General features: G+C 42.1%; 1 protein-coding gene across 3 annotated transcripts in view; it reads right to left on the minus strand.

Moving 5' to 3' along the window:
• Positions 1-26353, minus strand: part of SPECC1L (sperm antigen with calponin homology and coiled-coil domains 1 like) — a 62685-nt gene extending 36332 nt beyond the window's left edge. The window contains exons 1-5 of one of the 3 annotated variants that reach the window (XM_066199405.1): positions 26269-26353; positions 12339-12528; positions 7170-7329; positions 4832-6465; positions 3189-3396 (exon numbers count right to left, since the gene is read on the minus strand). In XM_066199405.1, the coding sequence (XP_066055502.1) occupies positions 3189-3396; positions 4832-6465; positions 7170-7329; positions 12339-12491 (2155 nt within the window). In that variant the 5' untranslated portion in view covers positions 12492-12528; positions 26269-26353. Of the gene's footprint in view, positions 1-3188; positions 3397-4831; positions 6466-7169; positions 7330-12338; positions 12529-16158; positions 16232-26268 lie in introns of those variants that run through there. The other 2 variants (XM_066199403.1, XM_066199404.1) reach the window with 2 other exon arrangements.
• Positions 26354-26914: the final 561 nt, after the last annotated feature.

The raw sequence follows: 26914 nt of genomic DNA on the forward strand, positions 1-26914 counted from the left end.
AGTAATTCTGACACAGGCAATTCCACAATGGGCACTCCCACAGTTTTTGTACTGGTTACACAGGCATGCCTTATACTGGGAGAGCATTTTGATTCTTTAGCATAGAAATGGCTCTCCCAGCACAACCACAAATATACAGAGTAGTATGAGAACTACAGCTCCCTTCTGCAAGGAAGAGGCATTGGGTACAAATACCAAAGCTCAGGCAATTTGTAAATCAATCTTGCTTTTGAGCTCATCATGTCAGACAACACGTTTATACATCAAGAAAGGTGATTTTTTAAGGGTCTGCCATTAGTAAAAAAAAAAAAGTACATGAAATGTTAAAAAAAGTACAAGAAATGAACATCCTATTGACTTTTCCAACACTTTGTTAGAAAAGGCCTAAATATGGTAATGCAAACTTTTCATTTCATAACTGCTGTCAAGATCCTTTTCAAATGAGATATAGCAGAATTAAAACTAACACTGTCAGATCCATAAAAGAACTATTCACTGAACATTAAATATATCCACCTTCTAGCTCACCTACCTTTGTCCCAAAAATTCACTGACTTACATAGTTACAGACTAGGAGAACCTGCGTGCACCTGTGCTAAGAGAACAAGCAATGACCATTTTTGCGCTTCAGAAGAAACCTCTGAGAAGTGGTAAGCTAACTTACAAATACATATTTTCTCTAAATTAGGAGTAAAACTTTTTCTGGAAAAAAATTCCCCACAAACTCTTATTAACTGCTTGGGAGGAAAAAAAGGTTTTTTCTTTCCCCCTTAGTTACTGCGGATGACTAATGTGACAGCTGGGCCACCTGACTAGTGCAAGTTTTTGGGAGTCAGAAGCAAAATCCAGAGGCAACACGCCATCTAGTGCGGTGTCAGCCTTCTCCACGGTCCTTCCCTCCCCACAGCCTCTTTCAGCTCAGCACAGCAGGGAGGACAGAAAACATGCAGATTATTTTAATGTTTCTGGGACTTTTCACGTACAATAGAATCATAGAGTACTCTCACTTGGAAGGGATCTATCAGGATCATCGAGTTCAACTCCTGGCCCTGCACAGGTCACCCCAATAATCCCACCCTGTGCCTGAGAGCATTGTCCAAACACTCCTTGAGCTCTGGCAGCCTTGGGGCCATGACCACTGTCCTTGGGGAGCCTGTTCCTGTGCCCAACAACCCCCCGGGTGAAGAACCTTTTCCTGGTATCCAGCCTAAAGCTGCCCTGACTTAGCTCCAGCCATTTCCTCAAGCCCTGTCACCAGCCACAGAGAGCAGGAATTGAAGACCACAACCAGGTCTCCCCTCAGCCTCCTCCAGGCTGAACAAACCAAGTGCCCTCAGCTGCTCCTCATTAGGTTTTCCCTCCAGGCCCTTTAAGCACTATGCTTAAAACTCTTCATCCCAGCAGTAACAAGCTCACTGCAGCTCTCACCACATCTGGATGGATGTCAGGAACATACCGTGTGTTTTCCATCAATGCAATTTGCATCCTGCTGCACACATCAAAGAGATCCCTGTTTCTGCAGGCAGACATATTAACAGCTAAAATGTGACAGTTGAATACCCAGATTACTGTGAAAAATGTGCCATTGTAGGTTCCTTGTGTTTCTTTTTGGTGTTTGAAAAGCCCACAGTGAACCATACCCTAAGTACCAGTGCTTGGAGTGTTTCCCATTCCTACATTACTATTTTCGTTGATTAATCATTAAATTGAGTGAACACTCACCACTTCATCTATGAGGCATCTTTCTCCTAAGTGTAAAGTGTGTCTTTAGGAAAATCTTTAAGTTATAATTTTCCATTTTGTGTTTAGAACTCTTTTAAATGTTGTATGTACTACCTCGGAGACCCAGGTTTTTCACGATGTTCTATGCTGTCAGTACCTAGAGACTACCACGAAAAAACTCCTGTAAGAGGTTTAACTATGAACCCACAACCAACAGAGTTTTCAAGCTGTCAGAAATAATACACTTTTAAAGTTTTCATACAATTCTTCGGGTGCCATCCTTTCTTACTGCCACTAGATGCCACTCTCCTTCCAGCATATAACAACAGCTTGCTTCCCCCCCAAAGGATCACGTCAGGACACCGGCTGGTCCAGATGAATTTTCCAAACCATTTCAAGACCAATGAATAACAAAGACTGTTGCAATTTTAGTTGAGAATTTCTCCCCTGGCAGAGGTTTGTCTGAGAGAATTTTTACCAGTCGAAATTAAATATCTGACAGCTGGTTTGTACCCATAAAGCAGAAGCATCTAAAAATCAGAGCTGCCTTGTAATCAGGTTCCTAAATAACTACTTGACTAGAGTGCTGTTTCCTGCATGAGTGTATTTCAGTTAATGGACAAAACAAAACAAGTAGAAAACTGTTCAACCTTTTTGAGTCTTTGCTCCAAAATTACTGTCTTTTAGCACAGAAAGGGAAAAAATATTCAGAATAAAAACTTATAACTATTTTGTGAAGAGAAGCAGCGATTGCCTTTCAAGATAAATAAAGAAGGATTGCTTAGGGAAACAACACTCACAGCCATGTCTGAAGACACTGAGCTTGAATAAACCATTTAGGTTGCTTAAGACACTAACTTTTCTTGATAGCAGACCAATTTAAAACCCTTTCTATGAATATTTCCCTTGTTGTTAGAAGGAATCATGCTTTGGTTGTTTTTTTTGTTTGTTTGTTTTTGTTATCTTGTTTCATCTTTGAATAACATGGAAGACTAACAGATATTTGAATTCCCTAAGTAGCACTGTGCAAATTGAGCTTGCCAGGGTAGAGTTGCCTGTGTTCTTATTTAGATGGAGACTAATTGCAGAATTCCAGCCCGTGGTAGGAATGTCTGAGCAGGTCTCCAAGATCAGAGAGGGAACTAAGGCACAGAGAGCTAGACAGGTACACAGTAAACATGTTTTCTACTACATGTTTTTCTACTTTGAAGAACTTGAAAACAATATTAGTAGATTTCATATTTGTTCTCTATTCACAGGTTTTTATTCCCACACCATCTACTATGTGGGAAAAGCCAAGCCAACTTGATTTCTTTCTTTCCCTAGTGTGTGAAGATTCTGCAAAACCTAGTCTGACTTGAATTCAGACATACAAAAGACAAGTGGAAATATTTTCAATATTACAGTGTTCTACTTGAGCTTCTCTTAAATTATCCTTTCTCTCAGGAGAAATGCATAATACTTACTCTCCAAATCAGATATGATAAGATTGTCATGAAGCTTCACAGCACGGTGCTGCTCTACTTCATCCTCCAGCTCAAAGATGGTTTCTTTCATGTCACTCCTCTCAGTCTCTTTTTCATCTAGTTCTGTCCGAAGCTTTTCTAGAGTCACATTGAGATCCTCAATTTGTTTCTTGGCTTCTTCTTGAAACACTCGATATTCATCTTCAACCTAAAGAAGAATTTATCTCAGTTGCATATTAAACATACTTTCAGTTTTGTAACTACCACACTTACAATCTATTTCCGCAACCAGAAAAATACAGGGGGAATGTAAGCCTTTGACTATACATTCTTCTAGTGCAACTCTTTTCCTGGGCCAAAGTAAAACTTTTTTATTCTCAGGCTGGATATATGAGTATTCCCAGCTATTCTAAGACCAGAGCCCTGCATACAAGTGAAGCAACACCACCATTGTATCAAGGCTGAGGTTTCATGAGCAGCTGATCCAATTTAACACCCAGCTGCCACGGAAAAGGGACAGGGTGGGGGAAACCTCTTTATCCTTCCTTTCTCTTGTCAAAAGAAAAAAAGCTTGGTCTCTTGTGCATCAATTTTAGTGCTTGCTGGACGTGTGTGATGAGTGATTTCCTTAAGCAAGTGTCACATTTGTGTGTGAGGTGTGTTAGTGAGTTGAAGCAGTTCTCAGAGGAGCCTGTCAAACTATTAAATTGGAAAAAAACCAAAAACAAAAAACATCACAAAACAGGGAAGGGAAGAAGTGGACTTGCTTGACTTCTCTCTTTCAGGAGCAGGGGAAGAGAGATTTTGTCTTGCCTCATAAAACTGTAACATAAGTAACAGGCTGGGACCAGAGGCACATTAACCCAATAGCAAAAATGGGGTGTCAGAAAAACAAGGGAAATTAGGTTGTGGCTTAGGGTGGGCAAGGCTGGCAGGCACCAAGTTTAATAGACAAAATAGCCTGCTTTTATGTCATTAGTTTAAGTGCTTCTTATTTTAACAGCACTCTCCAACTTCAATTATTAAAATTATTTTAGTGTATTTTTCACCCCAAATTAAGGTTGATTCTAACAGGCTCGTGATCATGACTAACATGTTGATTTGCAGCTAATATATAGTTCACACATTTTATTTGGCATAAATTGTCCCTTCAGGAAGATATACCTTTAAGTGCATATAAGTCAATTGTGTGATTCTTGCTTTTATATTAAATTATGGTAAATACCGTTACTAGACATAGCTACTGCATAAATTAGAAATATTTGGGTCAAAACAGAACTGGAAATAAACATTTTGATCCAAAACCTGATCAGCACATAAAGTCTTGCAAAAGGTGTGCAATTTAAGCACTAAACTAGTACAATATTTTAAATACTGTTTAAGTTTGGCCACTGAAATAAGCTGTGAAGTTTAAATATTTTTAAAAAGTAACATAAGAGTCACCCTGTAGCTCAGTGAATCCATAAATTCTTTCAAATGCTCACATCATTTTTACTGCAAAAGTCAAGAGAAAGTAATCAGTCCTAACACAACTGCAATCCAATTAAGGCCATAATTAATCTTTTACTCTTGAAAGAACTACAGAGGCCAAAAAGTCACAGTGTACATGGGATGTTAGAATGCAATGGTGTTTTAAGCACTACCTTAGCAATGGCATCTTGCAATCGATTGGCGTCGTTGCGCGTGTGTGCCAGCTCTTCCTGCAGGCCACTGGCCAAGGTCTCTGCTTTTTCCTTATCCAGCCTGACACTCTCCAGCAGGTCTTGTATATCTGATTTATCTCCAGAGTTGTGTATAGAGTACAACTCGGCCACTCTCTGCTTTTCGTGCTCTAGCTGAGCTTTCAGCCTGTTCATTTCAATCTGGTCACTGGCTACCGTGGCTTTGTACTCCTCTAAGGTAGCTGCCAGAGCTGTTTTGCTTTTCTGCTCCGACTCAATAATCCGTTCCATGTGGTGATTCCTCTCTTTTAACGCCCCTATCATTTCTTGGGCCTCCTTGTTGTCTTGCTCTGCCATCTTTAAAGTGTTGCTCAAGTGCTGCTGCACCCCCAGCAGCTGCTCGCGCTCGAAGCGAGCGTTCTCCGCCAGCTCCATGTAACGCTGCTCCAGCTCCATGTAGCGCCCGCTCTTCATGTCTTCATCAATCACATAGGAAATGTGGTGCTCATCCAAAAGGGACCGGAAATACTCGATCTGGCGGCTGAAGTGTTCCAGCTTGTCACTCTGCTGGCACAAAGACTCCATCAGGATTACTTTTTCCTCTCCAAGTCTTTCATTCTCGCTGTTCAGCTCTTGTGTTATTTGTTGCAGGTCTGCAAGCTCTTGAAGCGTGGCTTGGAGCTCTTCAGCTGTACTGTGTTGATTCTCCTCCATCTGATGTATCCGTTCTGTCAGACAAGCTACGGATACTTCACTTGCATTGCCACTGCTTCCCTTCCTGGATCTTTCTATGCTTGGTACTCCTTCAGATTCTGAAGAGGACGGAGCATCTAAGGCATCATCGCTTGATGTCAGTGGCTGATAAACTTCACTGCACTCGCTGTCTAAATTATCCATGGAATTACTGTGTTGGTTGTCCATGAGAGTGTTTTCATCCTGACTTAACAAGTCTTCCATTGATCCAGGAGCAGAGCCTTCCACTGAAGATGTCAGAGTGCCCCCACCATCGCTGTGGTTGCCAGCTGTAATCTCTGGACTCAAAGACTGATAGCCAAAGAGCTTTTCAGAGTTGTCTAGCCTTTGTTCCAAAGAAAAGCCCAAAGCATTTAGTCTGTCTTTTAACATTCGATTCTCATTCTTCAGCTGGTTGAGCTCTTCTCGGATGGCAGTGTTTTGTTCCTGTAACTGGAGCAGTGTAGACTCTACATCAGTTGGCTGATGGACAACAATGGCTTCTTTCTCTTCAGATTTTTCATCCCCCTCAAGATGATCTTCATTGAGTCCCAGCTGAGCACGCATGTCCCTTAACTCATTTCTCAGGTGCAAGATTTCCACATCTTTAGTCTTTGCTAAGGTCAGAAGATCATTGACCTTAGCCTCCAGCGCAGCTTTGTCACTGATCTGGTTGTCTGACTTGGACTTGCTCATGCGGATGTCGGCCTCGGGGTTGGTGCGGCTGCGGGAGCGCTTGGCCAGCACCGTGTCACCGGGCCCCTGCCCTGCCAGGGGCAGCTTCTTGCTCTGGCTCAAACGGGAACGGTCCCGGATCCTCTCTCTGGAAGAGCTGGACTCTTTATTTCCAGATGAAGTGCTACGCTTAGCTGTGGAACTGGTACCTGTATGTTTTTCAAAAGTTAGGAACATGAATTTAAAATACAATATCTGTCACAGAAGGCAACACAGTGGTTGATTTTCTCAATCACACTGCTACGTACATTTCATAGAAAATATTGGAAGTAAGCATTAACCCAACATTCAGCATTTTCTGTTCCCTATATTTTCATCTCATTGCATAAAAATGAAGATATAGATCATTACTCCTTTGCTTCCAGATGCTTTGCAGCTTTGCAAGCATTACTGAATCCAAAACATAGCAATGGAAGGAAGATCTATTTCAATCCATATCAATAACACACTAAATGATTTCACTTTTCTGAACAGTTTCTGAAAGCCTTCTTACTTCATTTCTATAAAGCAATACAAAATGTCCAAAATGTTCACTGTAACAAGGCATCTTGGAGATTTAGTACTTGTGTCATGGATTTTTTAAACAGACAACTTTCGAAAAATCTATGATTCTCTAAATTAATTATATTATTTCATTTTAGATAAGAGTTGCACAGTCAGTACTGAAAAAACTAAAAGGAACACCCTCCAAAAAAGCAATTACATTATTAAAAACAGGAAAGGATTTCAGAAGGTGTGTGATTTGACCAAGGTTTGAATGAGCACTTCAGTAGGCAACCTGGATCCTCAATACATTAAATGAAAATGAAAAGCCTCCCAACTTCCACCTTTAAGAATCAATATATCCGTTTACCTGCAATAGTTTTGGGTTTGTTTTCCAGACTGTTCATGGTTGTCCCTGGAGCTGAAGATGCTGTTGATACACAAGAGTTCTTCTTGGCCTTGACACCGTTGGTCATGGTCACTCCACCACCACCAGCCATCCCTGCTAAGAGGTCATCGTTACTCTTAGTCTGAAAGAAAGGGAAGAAGCAGCTTTAAGACAGCTGGCCCAGCAGTCTGCACAGCCAACACTTCTACTGGTAAAGATTCCTTCAGTTTAAAAAGTACATATTTGACAAGTCATGTGTCTATGCAAGAATGCTGAAAAGTGTAAGTGCACTGCACTGTGCAGAGTCGGTAAACTGAAATGGAACTTTAACTCCTTACATATGAGTGAGCATTGAAACTGAGTCGTCTCTCCCCCCCCAAAAAAATTCTTAATCTTTCAGTACCAAGGAGAAAAATAATAATTAAAAAACCAATTAAGGCACAGTAACACATCATAGTATAAAACTTGTCAATTTTGACTGAAAGTTTGCTTATGCATGAAAACGAAGGCACTCCTTAGCTAATTAAACCACCAATTACCAGGACGTTAGTACAATATCCTTCAATTGAATATGATCAAATGTTTTCCGGTGGACAAATTCACAACAAAAAGCTCAAATTAAAGAAGAGCAAAAATCAATCCAACATCAGCAAAATACAACTTCTAGCTCAAAATACTAAGCTACAGATCACTAGAAACTAGGACAGAGGCAGAGGAAAAGCTATCCTCAGTATATGTCCTTGCCCTGCTTTCAAGGCCTTTTCTAGGGAATTTTAAGAGATGGGGTATTTGTTTGATGGACTTTTTGTCTAACCTCATATGATTGCTCCTGAAACTACTGTTAGCCACAAACGCTTCCTGGAATGTGACAAGGCAGCAAGCACAGCATTCTCAACAACCAGACTCCCAAACAGAGAATATATCTTTCAGAATAAAGCAAAGTCTAGGAATACTAATCTCTTAAGCATTAATTGGCAGACTTTATACTCTTTAGAATACAATTTTTCAAATGGTGAAAATTAAAATATGCTCAACATTTTTCCCATTATATGAGGAAAAAAAAATTTAAAAGAAAACAGCTGTGCTAGCAGCATTCCTTGAGCAACTTTATTATTCAGCTGGACAACACATTTGAACTCTCCTCCAACATCCCAGCTAAAAGGTAGTGCATAGAAGTTAACCAGTTGCTTTCCATCACGTCTGTAAGTTTGTAACTTCCAGCTCCCACACGAATCCATGTTAAAAACTATACTGCAGACATTAAAATTCTATACATTTAGAATAAAGACAGACTTGCTTAATTAAAAAAAAATAGTTGCATGTCACTATATTCTCTACAGTCTGTTTTTGCAAGTGCCAATTCCAGAACAGCTAGGAACACTGATCACAGCACGGTGGAAAGAGCATGGATGGGATCTGTGCCATTTACAAAGAGCAGCTGCAAAACAAAAGGGAGCTTTGGGACAAGAACATATTTGTTCTGCATGCAATTGATAGAAATACAGAAAATTTACAGATAGAAATGTTTAAGGGTAAAATCCTCTAGGACAAGAATGTTTTTATTGAATCATGTCAGAAATTGTGCAGCTTCTGGTAAAGTTAATAAAAGGCTGGAAGAAAACACAACACTCCAAGGATCTAGTCTGCTGTGCATCTAAAGCTGGCGTTTCTGCTATGAAAATGCCATTGGAGTTGGCTGTGCAAACAAGGCTTTTCCAAGGGCTCCTTCCTCCCAGGAGTCAGAGCAGCCCCTTGATCTGCCACGACACGCAGCCATGCAAACAGGCACAGGCAATGGAAATAGAAATAGGAAAGCAAAAATGTGGGGGGCTACAAAAGCCATAAAGCCCACCCAGCTCGTGTGGGGAGGACGGGCTGAGCACAAACTACAGGTCTACAACAACCCTGGCTTACCTGTGATCCAATTAGCTTTTGTATCTAATTAAGCCAATTTTGTGGGCATGGGGGTACAGGGGTAGGGAAACAACCCTGTGCTACTGTTCCCTAAACCAAGGTATTACAAGAAGGCACAGAACAGTGATTTTCTGCTTGGCTGCTGCATCTGCCCACCCTCCTGCAAACGTGATAGTTCAAACAGACTGTGAGCTGTCAGCATTTTCAGCCTGCTGAAAGACTGGGGAAATTAGATTAAGCTTTTAGACACTTAGAGTACAAGTACATGTTATCAAGCCAAATAGGTCAAGATGTGACTCAGCTTGAAGAAAAAAAAAAACGCTAAGTAAAATATACACTTTCAGACATTAGTCATCTGCTGTCCTTGCTGAACAAAGGAATTTAAGACAGCCATTCTTCTTTTGACTTACCCATAAACTATTTCTGGTCTAGGTTGGAAGGCACTGCCTCCTCTGCAGCCAATTAGTAAACAGTTTCTCAAAGCTGTAACATTATATTCTTGGCAAAGAAAACTATTTAGCAAAGCTTTGGAAAAATTACAAACCGGCAGCTCTCTTCTTAATGTTCCACAATGGCAACCGTTCAGAAGTTTCAAAATCAAAGTATTTTAGCAGCATATCTTTTAAATTGAAGCAAAAGCAATGGTGTATATTTATCAAACCACTTTTTTCCATTTACTAAGAACTGTGCCATCCTGCTCAGCACTAAAACTCTTACATTAAAATATGAAAAAATTAGAAAAGTTCATCCAGACCTATTTTGATTTTCTATAGAAAAAACCACTTTATAATTATACAATTCATATTCTGTTTTCCTCTCACTGCTTTCTTTCAGCGCAACAAAACTTGAATAATGACCTATACAATTCATTTCATCTTAGTTTCTCAACAGGTATACCCTATTTACTGCATCTCATTCAAATGCCTTTATATATATATAATTATTCCTACCTAAGATTTTCTTTGATGGTTGTTGTTGCTGCATTTGAGCTTTTCAAACACAAAACTTCACAACAATCTGTAATTAAGTTACTGCATTTTGCAAACAGAATAGAAGCCCAGACATATGAATACTGAAAACACACTCTAACTTTTAATATTCAAATATTGGTCTCAGAGTCCTGGCTTTTCAGGGACACTGGCTTTTGCAATTCGTCTGAAGTACAGCTGCTGTCTAATTACAGCTGGGAGTGTTAGCAGGATCACAAGCTCATTAGCTGAAGAAGTCAAAAAATAATGACCTTAAAAATAAGAATATATTATTTGTAGGGTGGTTTTTGACAGATTACAAACTAAAAGTGGCTGGCAGTTAAATTTCTGTAGTAATAATGTGTGTGGGGTGCTGAACATTTGCACAAGTGCTGGGAAAAGTGGGAGACAGAAACTACAGAGAAGGAAACGACCAAGGGCACTGGGGAGAAGCTGAACAGACAGGGCCTTTCACTCAATATCCAACTCAAAGGACTGAATAAATTAGTAAGCATTGCAATGAAGTTATTTAATGGCAGCTTTTTTTTTTTGGTCAAAGAATATTAAATGAAATTCAGAACACACACCAATTCATCAACTCTAGGAGCATACCCTACAGCTTCTATGAGGAAAACAATATGCCAAATGTTTCGTCAACAATATCAAATATCAAATGATATTAAAAATTGTTTAAAAAATGAAACTTCTATTGATAGTTATTTCAAGCCAGAAATTATGTCAGTTGTCAGTACCAGTAAACAAAAACACTCCACAAACAACTAACTTTGTTATATACACAACACTCAAAGAAGATTCATCACTAGCATTAAGTCACCCAGTTGGCACATCAGCACCCCAACAAGTAAAAGACATCCAACTGTATGAGTAAGCCTGGTTGAACATAAACCTGAGATAAGCCTTAGTAATCAAGAGAAAATTTTCATTGTGCCTCAAACTCACAAATTGTCATGAATTCTAATCCCACACCAAAACACAGCCAGAAGTGTTACTAATATAAGTAAAACTGTGAAAGCATGCTGGGTCAAATCTGTTCACTGTTAGATCATCCTCCTCCTTTATCTCCCTGAGAGGTATGACATAAGAAACTTGATAAGGAAACTACAAAGGACTTCAGTTGCTTTGAGAGGTTTCTAAAAATATAAAGTAAGTAGTGTCAACAAGCATCAAAAGATTATTTAAAGCTCAGAAAACTGCAAGATGCACTGGGTGATGGAAGAAAGGAGGGGCACTGGGAGAAAACCTCCCTGAAACCTGGCTTGCAAGTTCATCAGCAAAAGTATTAACCATTCTTCCATAAAAGAAAAGGAAGAAGAGAAAGGGAACACACCTTTTGACTTCAGTAATCCTGCAGAGCTATTACAGAGAGACCTCAACCCTTACACTTCTTTCATTTTGGATCTTTATTTGCCAGTTACTTAAATGGCCTTTGTGGCTCCCTGTGTGTCAGTGATAGCAGTGCAGGTCCCAGCTGGACACCCTGTTCCCTGCTCTGTCCATTTGTTCCAGGGCAGCAGCAGCACAGCACTGCACACCGGGGCTGCAGAGAGCAAAAGGAGCTGGATCCAGCCACGTCTCCATGCCAGGAAAAGGAGACAGACCAGGCAGGCTCATTCCATCCATCCATCCAACACAGATGTGGTTGCTCCCAGGTGAAAACTCCCCACCAGCACACCTCAGTGTGTCTGTTTGTTGGAAGCCATATGCTCCTACATATATTGCCCGATTTTGCTACTGTAAGAGAAAACCTCTACCTTTGAACTTGTTCTGGGAGCAAGAATCAACTTGTGAAAATTCAGCTCAAGCAGTACTTCAACACAAAGGCCAAAACAGCCAGAAGAATTCAGCTGCACTGACATATAGAAGTTCTCATGTTAGATACTTCATTAGTTCTTTTCTCAGAACTAGTAAATAACTCTTATCAAATCCTATTAGTCACTGACATCATTCAAGCATAACACCAAACAAACAACATTCGTCAGAACACAACTTCCACTCTGCTCCTTTTGCACAACAGCCAAGTCCTGCACAGCACATTCCCCTCCACCTCATCCTGCAGTATGAAAGTACAGCATGAATGACACACAAGATCCTGTCACCCTGCCCAGCACTCTGGAACTTCCCAGATTCCCTCCAGCTACCCATGCAACCTCTAGTCTAAGCTTCATTAAAGACAAGCCTTGAAATTCTACCCTTTTTAAAGCTTTACTGTAAAAAATACAAATAATCAGAATGTTCTGCTGGTTATTACCTTCAAAAGAGATGCTGATGTCCCGGTTTTGGAGAGTTTTGTTACTGCAGACACTGAGGAGCCGTTTTCTGGTTTGGCTTTTTCACTTGTTTGAGCTTTATTTACTCCAGGCACTTTGGGCACTGAGCCAACACTCCTGCTTGCTTTCTTCATTCTGGGCTGTCTGTTTATGATGCATTTACAAACAAATCTACAAGCAGAAAGAAAGAGACTTTAAATATAAAATCCAGATGAAAAGCAATGTCTTTTTTTAAAAAAGTTCTATTTAAGACCAGAAATCCAGAGGAGCAGCAAAGACCTCAAATTAGAGCCAAACAAAATGCATGTGACTGACCAATGGTTTTTGCCTTTTTTTTAAAAGGGATTTTTGCTAAGGACTAAGCACTTCCTACAGCTCCACTTCAAATTATAATCTTTTTTTTTTAGTTCTCGTTCCACAAATGGCATTGAATTGAGGATATTTTATAAGTGCCCCATGTTGCTGAGTTCACTCGTTAGCCAGCGAAAGAAAGGCTTACAAGGGAGCAACGTCCTTTATTTCTGACTGTGGGAAGGAAAACACTGTGGGAGTGTTCAGGCAACAGCCTAACTACCAACAACACTGGATCTGAGAAAAGATTACCACTGGCTCGGTAACTCCAGCGCGGTGAGAAAAACGGCAGCCGCGGAGAAAAACTTACTCTACAAAAAATCCAAAGACGTTGAAAAATTCAGATTCCCTCAAACCAATTATTAAAAATCACAATAATAAACACACTGAATTTTATAAAATTTAACACGAGTCATGTGGTTACGAGGATTCTCTGCAAGAAGCAGCCAGAAGCAGCTCACTGGGTTCCACGGCCCGCAGTGAGGACACCCCTGCAGCTTGCCTGGCCTGCTGCCTCTGCCAGCAGACAACTGCCAGCACTGCCATTCCACCCACGAGCACAGAGGAAAGTCCAGAAAACAAAGCTGACTTTATCCCAACCCAGGAGCAGCCACAACAGACCCGAAAACTGGAGGTATAACAACAACAGCTAAATCCAAGGAAGCACAGACTAACAGAACAGCTATAACTTGAAGCATGGGCTACCAGAAAGACTAGACACACCAGGATCTTCTCCTCCTGCAAGAGGGAGAGCAGGCAGCTGTTTTCTTCATCATCCTGAGTCAGATGTCGTGGGATGGAAGATTAAGAGGACAGCATCTCCATTCCACTTTCAGTCTTACAGATTCCAGGTGGAAGCAAGTGATCAGCTTTATCTGAGCCCAATAACTCACAGCTGATTAGAAACATGAAACACGTCCAGTCATTTCCATCTCTTAAAAATTGAAGCATTTCAAAGGCACAAAAAGCAGACTGATGATTGTGTGCACGAGACATCTGCCGTAACAACACAGTCATCAGAAGTACTAAATAGTTTCACTTAACAAAATTAACCATACCTGTACACACACTCCTTCCTTCTGAGCGCCACCTCAGCTGCACACGAGTATATTTCAATTCTGACTTTGATAAAAGTCAGTAAAACTCCAGGAGTTTTGCCTCCTCAGATCCCTAAGTAATGTTAACAGAAGCAACAGGAAGCTTCATCTTAAGACACTGAAAATATTTGTTCATAGCTTCCAGATTCCCTTTAGCTCTGAAAGCTGCCATGAACAGACACAGAAAACTTTGTTTGCTGTTGCAGTTTCATCATCACAATGTCAAAAATGCACCAGTCCTGCCATACAGCTACAAGAAATCAGAATGCCTTCACAGAAGATTAAATAACTGAGAGACAATTTGAAATGAGAGACTCCTTAAAAAACCAAAACCCAAACCAGAAAAGCCCCAGGAAGGTAATATGTTTGCTATACACACATAATATTAAGTGGTACAACTGCCTACTAGATTCCAGAAGCAGATGGTAACACTGGTTACCGTCTAAGTTACCACACTTCTATTTCTTGCTTTTTTCATGTTCATGAGTCAATCACTCACTTGTGCTTTTGATCTTATTCAACTGAAAACTAAAACTGAAAATACTAAAGAGGTTAGAGTTCTTTAGTGAAACCAACATATTTACTACTGAATGGAATTCTTGATGTTCTACAGACATAAATCAATGGCCCATAGCACGCTTGAGGAATAACCAAATGAATTTGCAGAGCGCACTTTGTAGTGAAGCTGACTGCATTTAAAAAATTATCCCCAAGAAAAACCACACCTGTGATAAATCCAGCCAGTCAGAACCATCCCTTTTTGACAGCTCACAGAGTGGGAAGGCCAGCACTCCGAGGAGGGTTAGGGCACCAGCAGTGGTAAATTTGTGATAAATTTGACTGTGATACATTTAGGCAAAGCCTGACAACCTTGCCTGGCAATGTAGATAAAGCAGTGGCTGGCATGGAGACACCCAGCACTGGCTGGTTGCAGTGCACATCCTTCAGGACTGCAGAGCACACTCATCAGCCCTGACACACCCTGCAAAGCCAGACACAGCACACATGAGCTTTGCATGCACAGTAAACACAGTTGGAGCTGTTTATTACAGCAACTAAGACAATAACACAACCCACTGGATGGATGGCCTCAGAAAGAGATACAGGCTAACATTACCTTTTACAGAACAAACCATTTATACCAATATCAGTATATCTCAGGGGGTCAGCAGTGACAAGACTGTGAACTCAAATGTTTCTCACCCATGAGAAGTGCTCCTGAAAACATGCCACAGTGTTTGCTTCAACAACAGCAACTGCCAAGCACAGAGATGGAAGCAAGTACAACTCAACAACGTCAGCTAAGTACAATCCTCATGTTTCATCACAGCATTACTTTAAATCTGTAAATTTGACACACAAGACCACTACTTTTGATTCTCTGAAACTCAAAGGCAGCACTGCATGTCCAGAAACTTTAAAGATACACAGAGGACAAGAAGGGTTAGGGACCTCTGTTACTGTTTTATTTCCAGAGAAACTAAGCCTTAGTAGTTACTTTCCTAATGAAAGAAGTTTACGTCATTATAGTTTAAAAAGTGAGAAAAATACACAAATGAGTCACACAAAATAAGAATAAGACATCAATTAGCCTTACAGGTTCTAAAAGCAGCTGCTCACTAAGACTCCTGAAGTGAATTTATGGCCTCTCTGTGCCAATTTCTCCCTTCCTGCCTTCTCCAGGAAGGAAAAAGAAGACAGGGTTTCAGCACTGAAAACAGACGACATCAATATTGTGTGACTGGGAGTAGAAAAAGCCCTGCTTCACCAGCTTCTCAAAAGGCAGGCATGGCAGATAAAAACGACTTTTGTGCTTCTGAAGAACACCACCACATTCCTTTAGAATAAACAGTATTAAGAATCAACAATAATCTTGTCTCTGCCCAACAAGAAAATGTAACAATAAATTTTAAAGTAAGAAATGGAACACTCTCTAACCAAACGAAGCTTTCTGAAGAGTAACATACGGCACTAACAATTCAAATGAGAACCAAATATTATTTCACTATTGTTTTAAAAAGAAAATACTGCATATAAAACCGTATTTTATATTTTGCCCTAGGGAGAAAGAAGGAATTACTGAAGACTTCCTTTCCCTTTATACACACTTCCTCCTCCTCAAAAAGGAAAAAAAAAAAAAAAAAAAGAAAAAGAAAAAGAAAAAAAAAAAGGAAGAAAAAGCCACTACTAAAGAAAATACTCATCAACAGGCACAAGACGTTACTGGAAAACATTTGATTAATGATAGCACAAACAGTATCAATTAATCAAAATGGGAAAAAGCCTAAGAAATGCCAAAATATCAGACAGAAAGACTGCATTCCTACACCAAACTGTAACTATTCACTCTAACCTGTATCCTTTCCCAGCCGTCTCTCTTTCCATAGCACACATAGTCAGGAAACAGGAGAGCCTTGCTCAGGAGTGCTCCCCCTGCTCTGTTGGAGGCATGTGAAACCAGTCCTGCACTTTATACCAGCTGCAAACACAACTGCATAAATAATAATTTAAAACTGTTTTGCCCAATAGCATGGCTCTGCTCCTAAGTGTAAACTGATATGATACATCCAGCCAGCCAACATGTAATGCTTTCAGAATTTCTCTTCAGATCCCTGAGCACTGGAGCAGGGCAGGGAGGGGATGATTCCTCACTGTGATTATTTTAATCTCATCCATTATTTAATATGCTTGTTTATGCTAATATTGCTGTCACAAAAGTAAAGCTCAGTTACAAGAGTATAAAATACAGTTTCCTGTGCCTGGAAGACAATAGGGGGTGAAGCAATAAAAGTATTTTTTGAGAGGCATTAAGCAGTGCTACCTAGTAAAAATTGTGAATTATTAGGAAAATCATAAATAATCTTAGCATTATCTTCAAAGAGGTAAAAAAAAAAAAAAATAGAAGCAAGTGATCCCTCAAATCTGAGGATACAGAGCACTTTTCAAAAATCAAATACCCAAGTTGTAGAAGAAACTGCTCACATCTCAGAGCAATAGAGTCAGTACACTTTCACTCTCTATTTGTGCAAATTCTTTGGTTTTGATATATTTAGGCTGACAACTTTGCCCAAATAATTAGGGAATGACATTTTCAGGTCACTTACAGTCCCAAAAGGCAAAAAAAGCAAAGAGATTATAAAACACAGCCTCATCAACCCCCTGCAAAGTACAGATACAGAACTTTCCCAAGTCTCTGCAGACAAGACAGCACAGACACCAAAAAGTTCCGTATCTGGAATATGAAACAAGCTATATAGAAAGAGACACAGCTCTCTACATTTATAACTTTCAGCCTGCAAACTGCACAAGCACTCTACAGTAATGTCTCTTGCCCAATAATTCCAAAAACATGATTTATAAACCACTGGATTCCAGCAGCCCAGAGCAAATAGTGCATTTCTTTTATTGCTTAAGATCAAAACATCAGTTTCAGGGACTTGAAAGTTTGCTGATGCTAGCTGGTAATTTAAGACATCAAGGATAACAGGAGAGTCCATGGAATCACAAAGACCCTTATGAGACAATAAAAACAGCAAACAAAATTAAATATAGGCAAACACAAACACATCTATCTCTGGGGGGAAAGCAACTTCAGCTTCAAATATAAATGTGCTCTCAGTGTATCAATACTGCTCAGCAAGACTACAGCATTCTGATTCACAGCTTCATTAAACTATCAGTACAGTGTTTGGAATAAGGGAAAGAAAAGAAGCAAAGCAATTCCAGAAATTATTAAAGAAAGGAATAGAGAATGAACCATAAAACACAAATATCACACTCAACAAATCAATTTTTTGCCCATCTACCCACACTTTAATTGCTGTGTGCAGTTCTTCTCTCAACCTCAAACAACAACAACAACAACAACAAAGATTTCCTTACAGATCTTAAACTGATCAAGGAAGGGGCAAAAATAAGATCAAAGGTGTATATAATAGCTCCCATGAGACATCTCACAGAACATGACAAAAGCCTATCAAATCTGGAATGGAATCGAGAAGGCAGACTGGGAGTGGCTGTTAATCACCTCTTCAGTACTAAAACTAAAGACCAGAAAATGAATTTAGAGCCAGGTTCTAAATAAAAAAAGTGAGCTCTATTTTTAATGGATATTGTGTGAGGAGATGGGGAGACTGGTCATGCACAAGGTACAGAAATTTCCTAATGGCTGTTAAATATCTGAGCACAAAGGGCTCAGAAACCCCTCTGAGCCAAAACTAATTGCAAGGTGGGAACGCAGTCAGGGCAGGAGGGAAGATCTTGGGTTTGGGTTTTTTCCTAAGGCATCTGCCCATGGCTGCAGGTGGGCTGGAGCTCCAGGTGGGCTGGACCCAGTGTGGGCAGCTCTTGTGCTGCGAGGAAAATACCCAGCTGTGCATTGCAGAGCAATACAGATGGAGCACACGGCGCTGCACTCCTGGAACAATGGCTGCAAGGAGTCATTTCGAGAGAAAAGACCTTTCTATTACTTTCTGTCTTAAAAATTCTGAAGAGCCTTTACAGTTTTCCACTACAAGTTGTGGGATTACAAAAATAAGAATTCTGCATAGAAGTTATGCTATCCATCTGCTGTTTTCAAGCTACGTTTGCTATTGCTACTTCTCTTTCAAACAGAAGGGAGGAAAGACCAGAGCTTTGGGCAAGAATTGGCTGTTACACACCTCAATTCCTCTACTCCTTCTTTGGAGAAAACTTCAGAGCTGTAGCTGCTGCGAGCGATGTGTAACCGTTGCAATACTTAACATTCCAGACAAGTGACAGGAACATTTACAGAACTCCTGAACTCACAAACTGTGCTCTAAAAGCCTTTTCATAACAAAATTAAAATTATGTAGCCTGGTTTTCAAGCTCCTATTTCAAACAACTCCTATTTCAAACCACGGCCAAGGAAACAAAGAACAACTGTTCATCAACTAGCATGGGGGAACTGTTCCACAGAGAAGGGCAACACTGTCCATAACTTGGTCTCCTGAGCTCCTACACTGACTGCAGCTTCAGAAGACTTTTTTTTAATTATTGCTTTGAAAAACAGAATAACAGACGAGGTAAATCCATACCTTACTGGTATCCATCGTTGAGCTGATTAAAAAACATTCCAGGTCAGCTCAGCACCCTTAGCACTCCCATTAACTACAGCTGCTCACAGTCCAGATCAAAATACCATCCACATTACTACAGTAGGGTTTGTTTCCTTGGTGTTGCAAATACAGGTAATTTGGTTACATTGTCATTTTTCACTCCTTTTGGGAAATTTCACAGTTGCATCCCAATTTTAAGCCACACACTAAGAGATGAGGCAGCATACACCTATTTCCTGGGTAGCAATTACACTTCTATGTCAGGTTTTACATGCTTGAACAAACTGCAGACGTGTCAATCTTCCCTGTAAAACCCTAGGGTTAATATTAGCTAAATAACAGAGCCAACTCCTACAGCAAAACTTGTTTTCCACGAAAATATAAAAATGAACACACTAATTTGCCCAGCCATAGGACTGCCCGGCTTTAAGTACAAAACCCCAGTAATCTAAAAAGTGATGCTTGATCAGCTAACTCCATTCACTGGAAGTGCTCTTACCTGTTATTCCAAGCATGCTCTAAAATAAGTTATTCCAAAAATCAGCAACCTTCCAGCGAAAGGTGTATTTAGTGTCCTATAACCTTAAGCATATACTGTATTCCTCACATAGCAAAGTCCACTGGTGGAATGCTTACACTGCTAATTGCTGTGATTCCTACAGACCTGAGTCCTACTGACAAACACACACGTGGAAGTTCTCCTGGCAGTACTTTCAAAACCAGCCATGTCATTTTTAAAACCAGGGGAGTTGGTAGAAGAGCACAACAAAAGGTGTACAACCAACACAACAGCTTCCTTCCCTTTCAGACTGACTTGCTCAGTGTACATTTCACTGCAATGTTCTCTCTCCGGCACGGCTGCTCCCAAAAGTGCTGCCTTGAGCAGGTGACCAGGGGTGACCTCCTCCCTTTGGTCCATGGTAAATTCAGTCAGCTGAACTCGGCTATCAACAACCTCAGCAAAGGCTTCTGCGGCATCAGGCTCCCAGGGAGGAGTAAGGCAGGCAGCAGCCAGGTGCCCACGACAGGAAGGGGGACGGAGAAAGGCCATGCAATGGGCCATTCCACAGGCACACCAGTGGCTCCCAGCACACGTGTGATACAGGTAAAACCTGTAAGAGAAGTGATTAACTTTGACTAGGTCTCATCCTCATCCAAAACACTCCACCAGACCTTCAGTTCATGCAAAATCCAAACCCTCCAAGTCCTGATACCGGGATGGTTATGATGATAGATCTGTTCTTACCAGCAGCTGGTTAATTCTCAGCTTGAGGACTTTCTAAAGGCTGCAAGGTGACTGGGTGCTCACAATGTCCACTTCACCACCAGCCTGGTCTGACAACATTCTTGAAGGCATTGCAACAAAAAAAGTCCCAGAGAACAGAAGAAGCAATAATGAGATGTATCACCTGAGGACCTTCCCAGGCCCCAGGTGTTTACAGCTCTGGGATTCCCAAGCCCAGAAGGACCATCCTGGTCTCAGATGCACCAACAGAATGGCCCAGCTGGGAATGGCTCATGCACAAGTCAATCTTGCTAAGGCTGAGGGAGGGAAGTGCCTGCTGGGGACTGCTTAAGTTAGTCATGGAAATAATTTAATTGTACCCTGCCACCTAAAGAGGCAGTCCCACCCCTTCCTCAGTCCTCTCACTTTTCTCCATTCTAGAGATCACAGCTCATTTCTGATGACTTGGTCTTTCAGACAGATCAGGACTGATGTGACTCACCTTGTAATTGCTAGATACTATGCAAAGGAAGCAGCGGGACTGGGAACTGGGAACAAGGAGGAAGTCTCATCCTTTCAGAGATGGTGTAGTCCCAGATTTGTTTTAATTCAGTTTCAGGCTATTGGCCGCTCAGCAACAGCCCTGCTTTAAATGAACTTCTTACTGCCACCAAACCACCAACATTTCCAAGCCACACTGTTCCAGGGCACAGATGAACCGTGTCATTTTTACACTGTCACCACATGACAAAACAGGGCACTGAGGGGTCTGAAGCCTGGCTATCAAGGGATTTCAATCCTGTGCAGTGGCCCACATCTTTCCTCACCTCCAAGACCTGTCACCAACACACTCATTATACAGTTTAAAGTCCTTCAGGCTTGGCAGACAGAGCCACATGCAAATCCTTCCTAAATACTCTGGTATCACTAAGGGAGGAGCAGTTACCAGCCCCAGTGTGGAAGCACAAGGACATAAAAACTTGAGTCATATGGAAGAAAAGTCCTTGTGACAGGATGGAGAGGTTTCCCTCAACGGGTAATTTTTTTATTTCCCCAGGGAAAAAGGGCAAGACTGTTTCTCTTCCAAACTTAATTCCAAGCCTTCCAGAAAAGGGTGAATCACCAGGCAGTTTATGGAGTCACCATTCCCTGGGACAGTTTGCTTGTTGGAGCAATGCAGGATTTTACATGGGACAAAGGCTGGGAAAGCACTGAAAGCCCAGTACAGCATCCCCAGCTGATGGAGCTGCTGATGTGCTGATATCTCCATGGAATGCTAAGGGCACTTTCCACTGTGAAACACTTTGCAGGTATTTCTTTGAAAAGCTCCTGTATCTCCAGGTTTCCTGGCAAGCCTCTGATGTGTGGCCTCAGAATAGTTTTTCCTCCAGAAAAATGCAGTCTTTCTATTAAAAAAGGCTACACTGAAGTCTTTTTCTTTTCCCTCAAATATCCTTTACATTACAGCATTAATGTCCATAACTGATAGATCTAATTTTCTTCTGTAGACAAACACCATTTATTTTTTACAGGTGTGTGTATTATCAGAAAGATTTTCAGGAAACTGTCAAGAAGTTTTTGTAACAAGTATTTGCATGATTTCAAGTTTTTAACACAGCAAATGTAGTTCTGAATATGAAACGAAGTAGACTGAAATTTCACCTGCACACTTGAATCTACACCCTTTAAAATGTCTTCGCTATGTTTCCTGAGTTTTCACAAAACAGAATTTACATTGTTTACAGTAATATCTATCCCAGCAAACTATCAAAACCTTTGGAAAACAGAATGATGCCACCTTTAAACTTTTCCAAAGTCACAGGCATGCCCATGCTACAGGAAACTCTCTCCTGTAGTTTTGTATAAAACTAGAAAGAACAGCAATAGTAATGGGAGAAAAGTTTATGTCACAAAGTTTTCATTTTAACATGTTAATTCCTGATGACCTCACTATTGTTAAATTCAATTATATTGCCACATTCAAGGATGCATCTCATATTTATGTCAAGAATAATTCGATGACAACAGCTACCAGCAAGTGTATGTATTTAAGAAGTTCATAATTTTCAAAAGAGACATTAATTGTCCATCTTATATAAGCAAGTGCAGATTCAAAGTAGCTTTGCATGATTCTGCCACTGAAAGGAAAGAAGGCAGTTTTTTTTTGTTTGGTTTGTTTTGTCACAAAAAGAAATAAAAACAAAAAGAAAACTTCAAGTGTACACAGTTACTCAGAGTAGTGGAAGGAATCATGTCTATAAAAGCAGCTTTAATTTTCCTTTTCTCTTCCAGTAAAGCCTATATTCCTTCAGGGACCTGAAGGAAATATTTGCCATTAACCATTTAAAGCGCTGGTGACTTGTTAGGGTCGAGCAAATTGAAACAGGCAAGACCACTGTCTGAAAAGACACTGCACAGCAGATGCTACTTTAAATGCACACCCATTACCAACCCTCAGTGTCATTTACTTTGCTAAATAAAAGAAAATTTTAGCTCAGTATAACCTGGCAATTCAGTAAAAAGAAAAAAAACATTAAAAATCCTATGGCTAAACAGAGAAAGAGAAACTCTAGCAGATCATTATAATAAACCTGCCCATGTCACTGAAGACCTGTCCATACAAAGACAGCCAACATTCTAGCAGTGAAATACATTGAAGAAGCCTCTCCAATGCCAACCCTCACACAGCAAGCAAATTCTGCAGCCGAAACTTCAAGAAGGTTCCATCTGCCAAAACCACTGTGTGCTTTTAATTAAGAACATCCACAGAAATGCATTAAGAAGAACACAGAAAGTTTCAGGGAGCGGTAGGAACGCCAGCCTCGTGGTCATGCTTTCCACCCACCTCCCCTAACACAGATCCCACAGAAAGTCATGACTCACTGCATGTACCTGTGCACAACACGTATCCCACACTGGCCAAATGACCAAAGCCAAGGAAATGCTTTTAGCATCTAAAAAATACAAATACTTTCAGACTGATGTCATCAAATGCATCACTCGAGTACTTCAACTCCACCTTAACTCTTTTTTAGTATTATTCAAATTCTACATGTTAGATGCTCAGTTTCTTTTCCTGAATAAAACTGCATATCTAACAATGAGTTGCAGCCAGCCATTACCTAGGCTCCACTCTGGCACACAGTGATGGAAAATAAAATTTACGTAAGATTTATCTTTCAAAAATGTCAAACCAAGTTCGAAGTAAGTGAAAACTTGTTATTTATTCCTTTGAAACTTTGCTTTAGTGGCTTTATAACCACTTGATACGTAAAAAGTGACTAGTTCTAATTTTTTTTTTTGTACTGAAACCTTGTGGATTGAAACCCTTCATAGAGTCTCCCTTCACCTAACTTCAGAATTCATTCTCGTACTAGTCTTCCCTGCAATGCTCTGCCACTGATTTGCAACACAGTGTCAGTTCTTTGCAAAACTGAAGTACCTGAAGATATTTAGTTACAAAGATGAAGAACAAAAGTTGTAGTGCTTACAGTGTGCCTACGCCTCCTAGATGCAGGACAGTAAAGTTGTCTTTCCCAAGGAAAATCATGCATGTATGTGTGAAAACTCTACTAATGATTTTTTTTTAATTTATTTAAAGATAGTGTCCTGTGATTACTTCCAGGCTACACTACTGCTAAGTGCTCCAAATGGTGCCTTCTCCGATCATTTCAACTGGAATAAGCTCAAAAGAAACAAGTAATATGTTCCTTGTAACGAGTCACGTAAGGCTCCCCTAATGTACATAAATCAGCTTCCAACACTTGCTCTTTCTCCCTTTTTCAGTATAAAGACCAAAAATAAGACTAAATGGGGAGACTTTTTTTAGCCAGGAAGTACAAGCCTAACTAACGTTTCTTATGCTGTTTTTCCCAATGAGCAATAGTGATTCAGTCCCATTAATAGCATTACACACTGCTAGGACTGGATCCTTGTTGACAAGACAGGCTCCAACATCACAAGGTCAAAAAAGAGCTTCTGAATTACGTTAGTGAAAAATCTCTTAAGGAGTTTCCATAGCCTCCACCTACTGAGAATCTCTTTTCTTCTTTCATACCAATAGTAAAGCAAAAATGGCACAAATTTGACTTCAAAATGTTACTTCTAAGTACATTTCTATTAATGCATAAAACGTTGACTGTACATCAGATTTATTACAGAAACTTCTAAAACTCAAGAAGTATTAGACCTGGCATTTGCCACCTTTAAATGATGTCCAGGCATGGCTCAGGAAAATGCCAGCTGGCCCAAGCAAGCCATGCCAATGCCCATGCTGACAAGGATGTGGCCAAGCACGTGCCAGACCTCAGCCCAACACCCAAGCTGTCCTTGATTTACCACTATGGACACACATGGAGGGAACCCTTAGACCCAGCCTGATGCAGAAGACACCTTTGGCAGATGCCTGGAGGCCACAGAGATCACACCAACCTAGAGCACAGAGGGAAAGGGAAAATACCCCAGAGCTGCAAATCACGATAGAAGGTAACAGTCCGTGACAGCTGGAAATCCCTGCACAGGTGTTTTCCCACAGTGATGTTCCACTATCATCAGACTTTAATATAAAAAACACTCATACAATCGAAGAGACAAGATCTTTACCCATGATCACACTAAAACACGTGTCAACACCTGGCTTGAGCAGATAAAATGAGAAAATGTGGGCTGCATTATCTAACGAGATGGGCCTTTAGTTGACAGAAACAGAAAAACACATCAAAAAGATTTGAGACGTTTTATTCCTAATTATGCATTGTATTCAAAAAAGAAAGAAAAACACATGTATCTTCAGCCATACAAAACAACATCTGAGAAATCAAGGGCTCTTTTCCTCACTTCACCTAGTTTACCAGCCTGGAATCTGGTTTTTCCATTAGCTGAAAGTGAAGTGGCAGTGTTACAAGAAACATGAGACTACTCCCGTCTCAGTTTCCCAGTTTTAATCTCAGACTATTTACAATGACCTTCTCTTTTCATTTTTGTTAGCAACTACCTAAGAACACTCAACTAGGCTGGAGACGGGGAAAAAACTGCTTCTCTTCTTCTGAGCTACTGCAGCACTATATGGTGATCCACAGTGTTAAAAGCAGTCACTGGCTTTAATTTGCCTTCCAGCAGCCAAAGTCCACACCATTAATGAAGCAGGAAGCAGCTCCAGAAGGTTTATGTTTGCTTTTGGGGTGAGCAGAGCTTGCACAGACTATGCCCTTCAAGGGAACCCATGGCTCCTTAGAGCTTTTTTCACCCAGCAGAACCACTTACAGGACACATTTTCTGCTACAAGAGAACGGTGCTTCCCAGATCCCAGCACAGAAAGACACTTCATGCAATCACAGACAGTGAGGATGCTGTTGTGGAGAGGAGGCTGCAGTTTGCTGAGCATCAGCACAGCACTGCATTGGTTTTCTCTCTAAAGACACAGCGTACAGAACCTCTCAGAACAGGCTGGTGACTGGGTTTGTCCCAGCTACAGGAACTTGCCTTCTTACATCCCTGGTAATATCAGGTCATGACAGACTTGGAAACTAAAATAGTGTGAGGCACAGGATAGCAGAGAGCAGGCACAAAACTGGAACTCAGAGACCCTTTCAGCTCTAAAAAGGCAGGAAAACCGCGCTCCAGAGAACCACGAGACCAGAATTCAAACAAAGGTGCTCCCAAACACTCCAAAACCCAGCTAGAAAGCTGCTGAACGCGGGCACTAGGCGTTTCTCCTCAGGGAGCCCCACACGCACCCACCATCCCTCTGACAGACCCCAGGCAGCAGCGCGAAGCCGATGATTCCCCCGCGGGATGCGATCGCGGGCCGACGCGCGCCTCCCCGCCGGCCGGCAGCGGCGGCCGCCCCGCTCCCTCGGCGCCTGCCCCGCGGCGCTCCCGCAGGCTCATCGCGACACGGGTGACAGGGAGGACGCGGCAGGGCGGCCGCAGGGTGCGGGGGGACCCGAGGCGGGCGCGGGGCGGCGTCACGGCCGCGGGGTGACAGCCCTCGGGGGGCGGCGGTGAGGAGGGGCCGAGCCCGGGGCTTCCCGCGGCCGTGAGGCGCTGCGGCCGGGGCGCGGGACACAGGCCCCGCCGGAGCCTGCGCGGCCGCGGGCGACCCCCCGGCGGGCGGGCGGGGGTCGTGGCCGGGCTGCGCCCGCCGGCGCTCGGCGCTTACCGGGGCAGCCGCCGCCTCCTTGCCGCTGCTCCGCAGCCCCGGCTCCGGGGGCGCCGCGCGGGCCGGGCCGGCGGGAGGGGGGCGCGGAGGGGCGCGCGCACGGCAGGGACCCCCTCCGCCCGCCTCCGCCCCGCCCCCTGGCGGCACCGCGCACGCGCCCCCCGCGGGCCCGCCCCGCCCCGGGGGCCGTGAGGGGAAAGGGCGGGGCGCGGGCACGGGCGGCGCCTGCGCGGGGCGGCCCCTCCCTCAGCGCCGGGCTGTCCGCACCTGAAGCTCAGAACGGCGGGATGCCGGCTGCCGGTTGCGAGGGAAAGACTCTCAGGTGGTCGAGCCCAAACTGTGACCCAACACCATCGGGTCATCTAGAACATGGCGGTGAACTCAGCGCCACGTTCAGTCTGCCCTTAAGCGCCTCCCGGCACGGTGACTCCATCACCTCCCAGGGCAGCCCGTTCCGAAGTCTGATTAGCCCTTCTGTGGAGAAATTACTCGTGTCCAACCTGAACCTCCCCTGGCACAGCTTGGGGCCCTTTCCTCTCATCCTGTCCCTTGTTGCCGGGGGCAGACCCCGACCCCTCAGGGCGGCATCCTCCTGCCGGGGAGTTGTGGAGGGACAGAAGGTCCCCCCCGAGCCTCCTTTTCTCCA

Source organism: Chamaea fasciata, unplaced genomic scaffold (assembly GCF_029207755.1).
Source record: "Chamaea fasciata isolate MVZ Bird 193981 ecotype frontalis unplaced genomic scaffold, bChaFas1.0.hap1 SCAF_18, whole genome shotgun sequence".
NCBI classification, from domain to species: domain Eukaryota; kingdom Metazoa; phylum Chordata; class Aves; order Passeriformes; family Sylviidae; genus Chamaea; species Chamaea fasciata.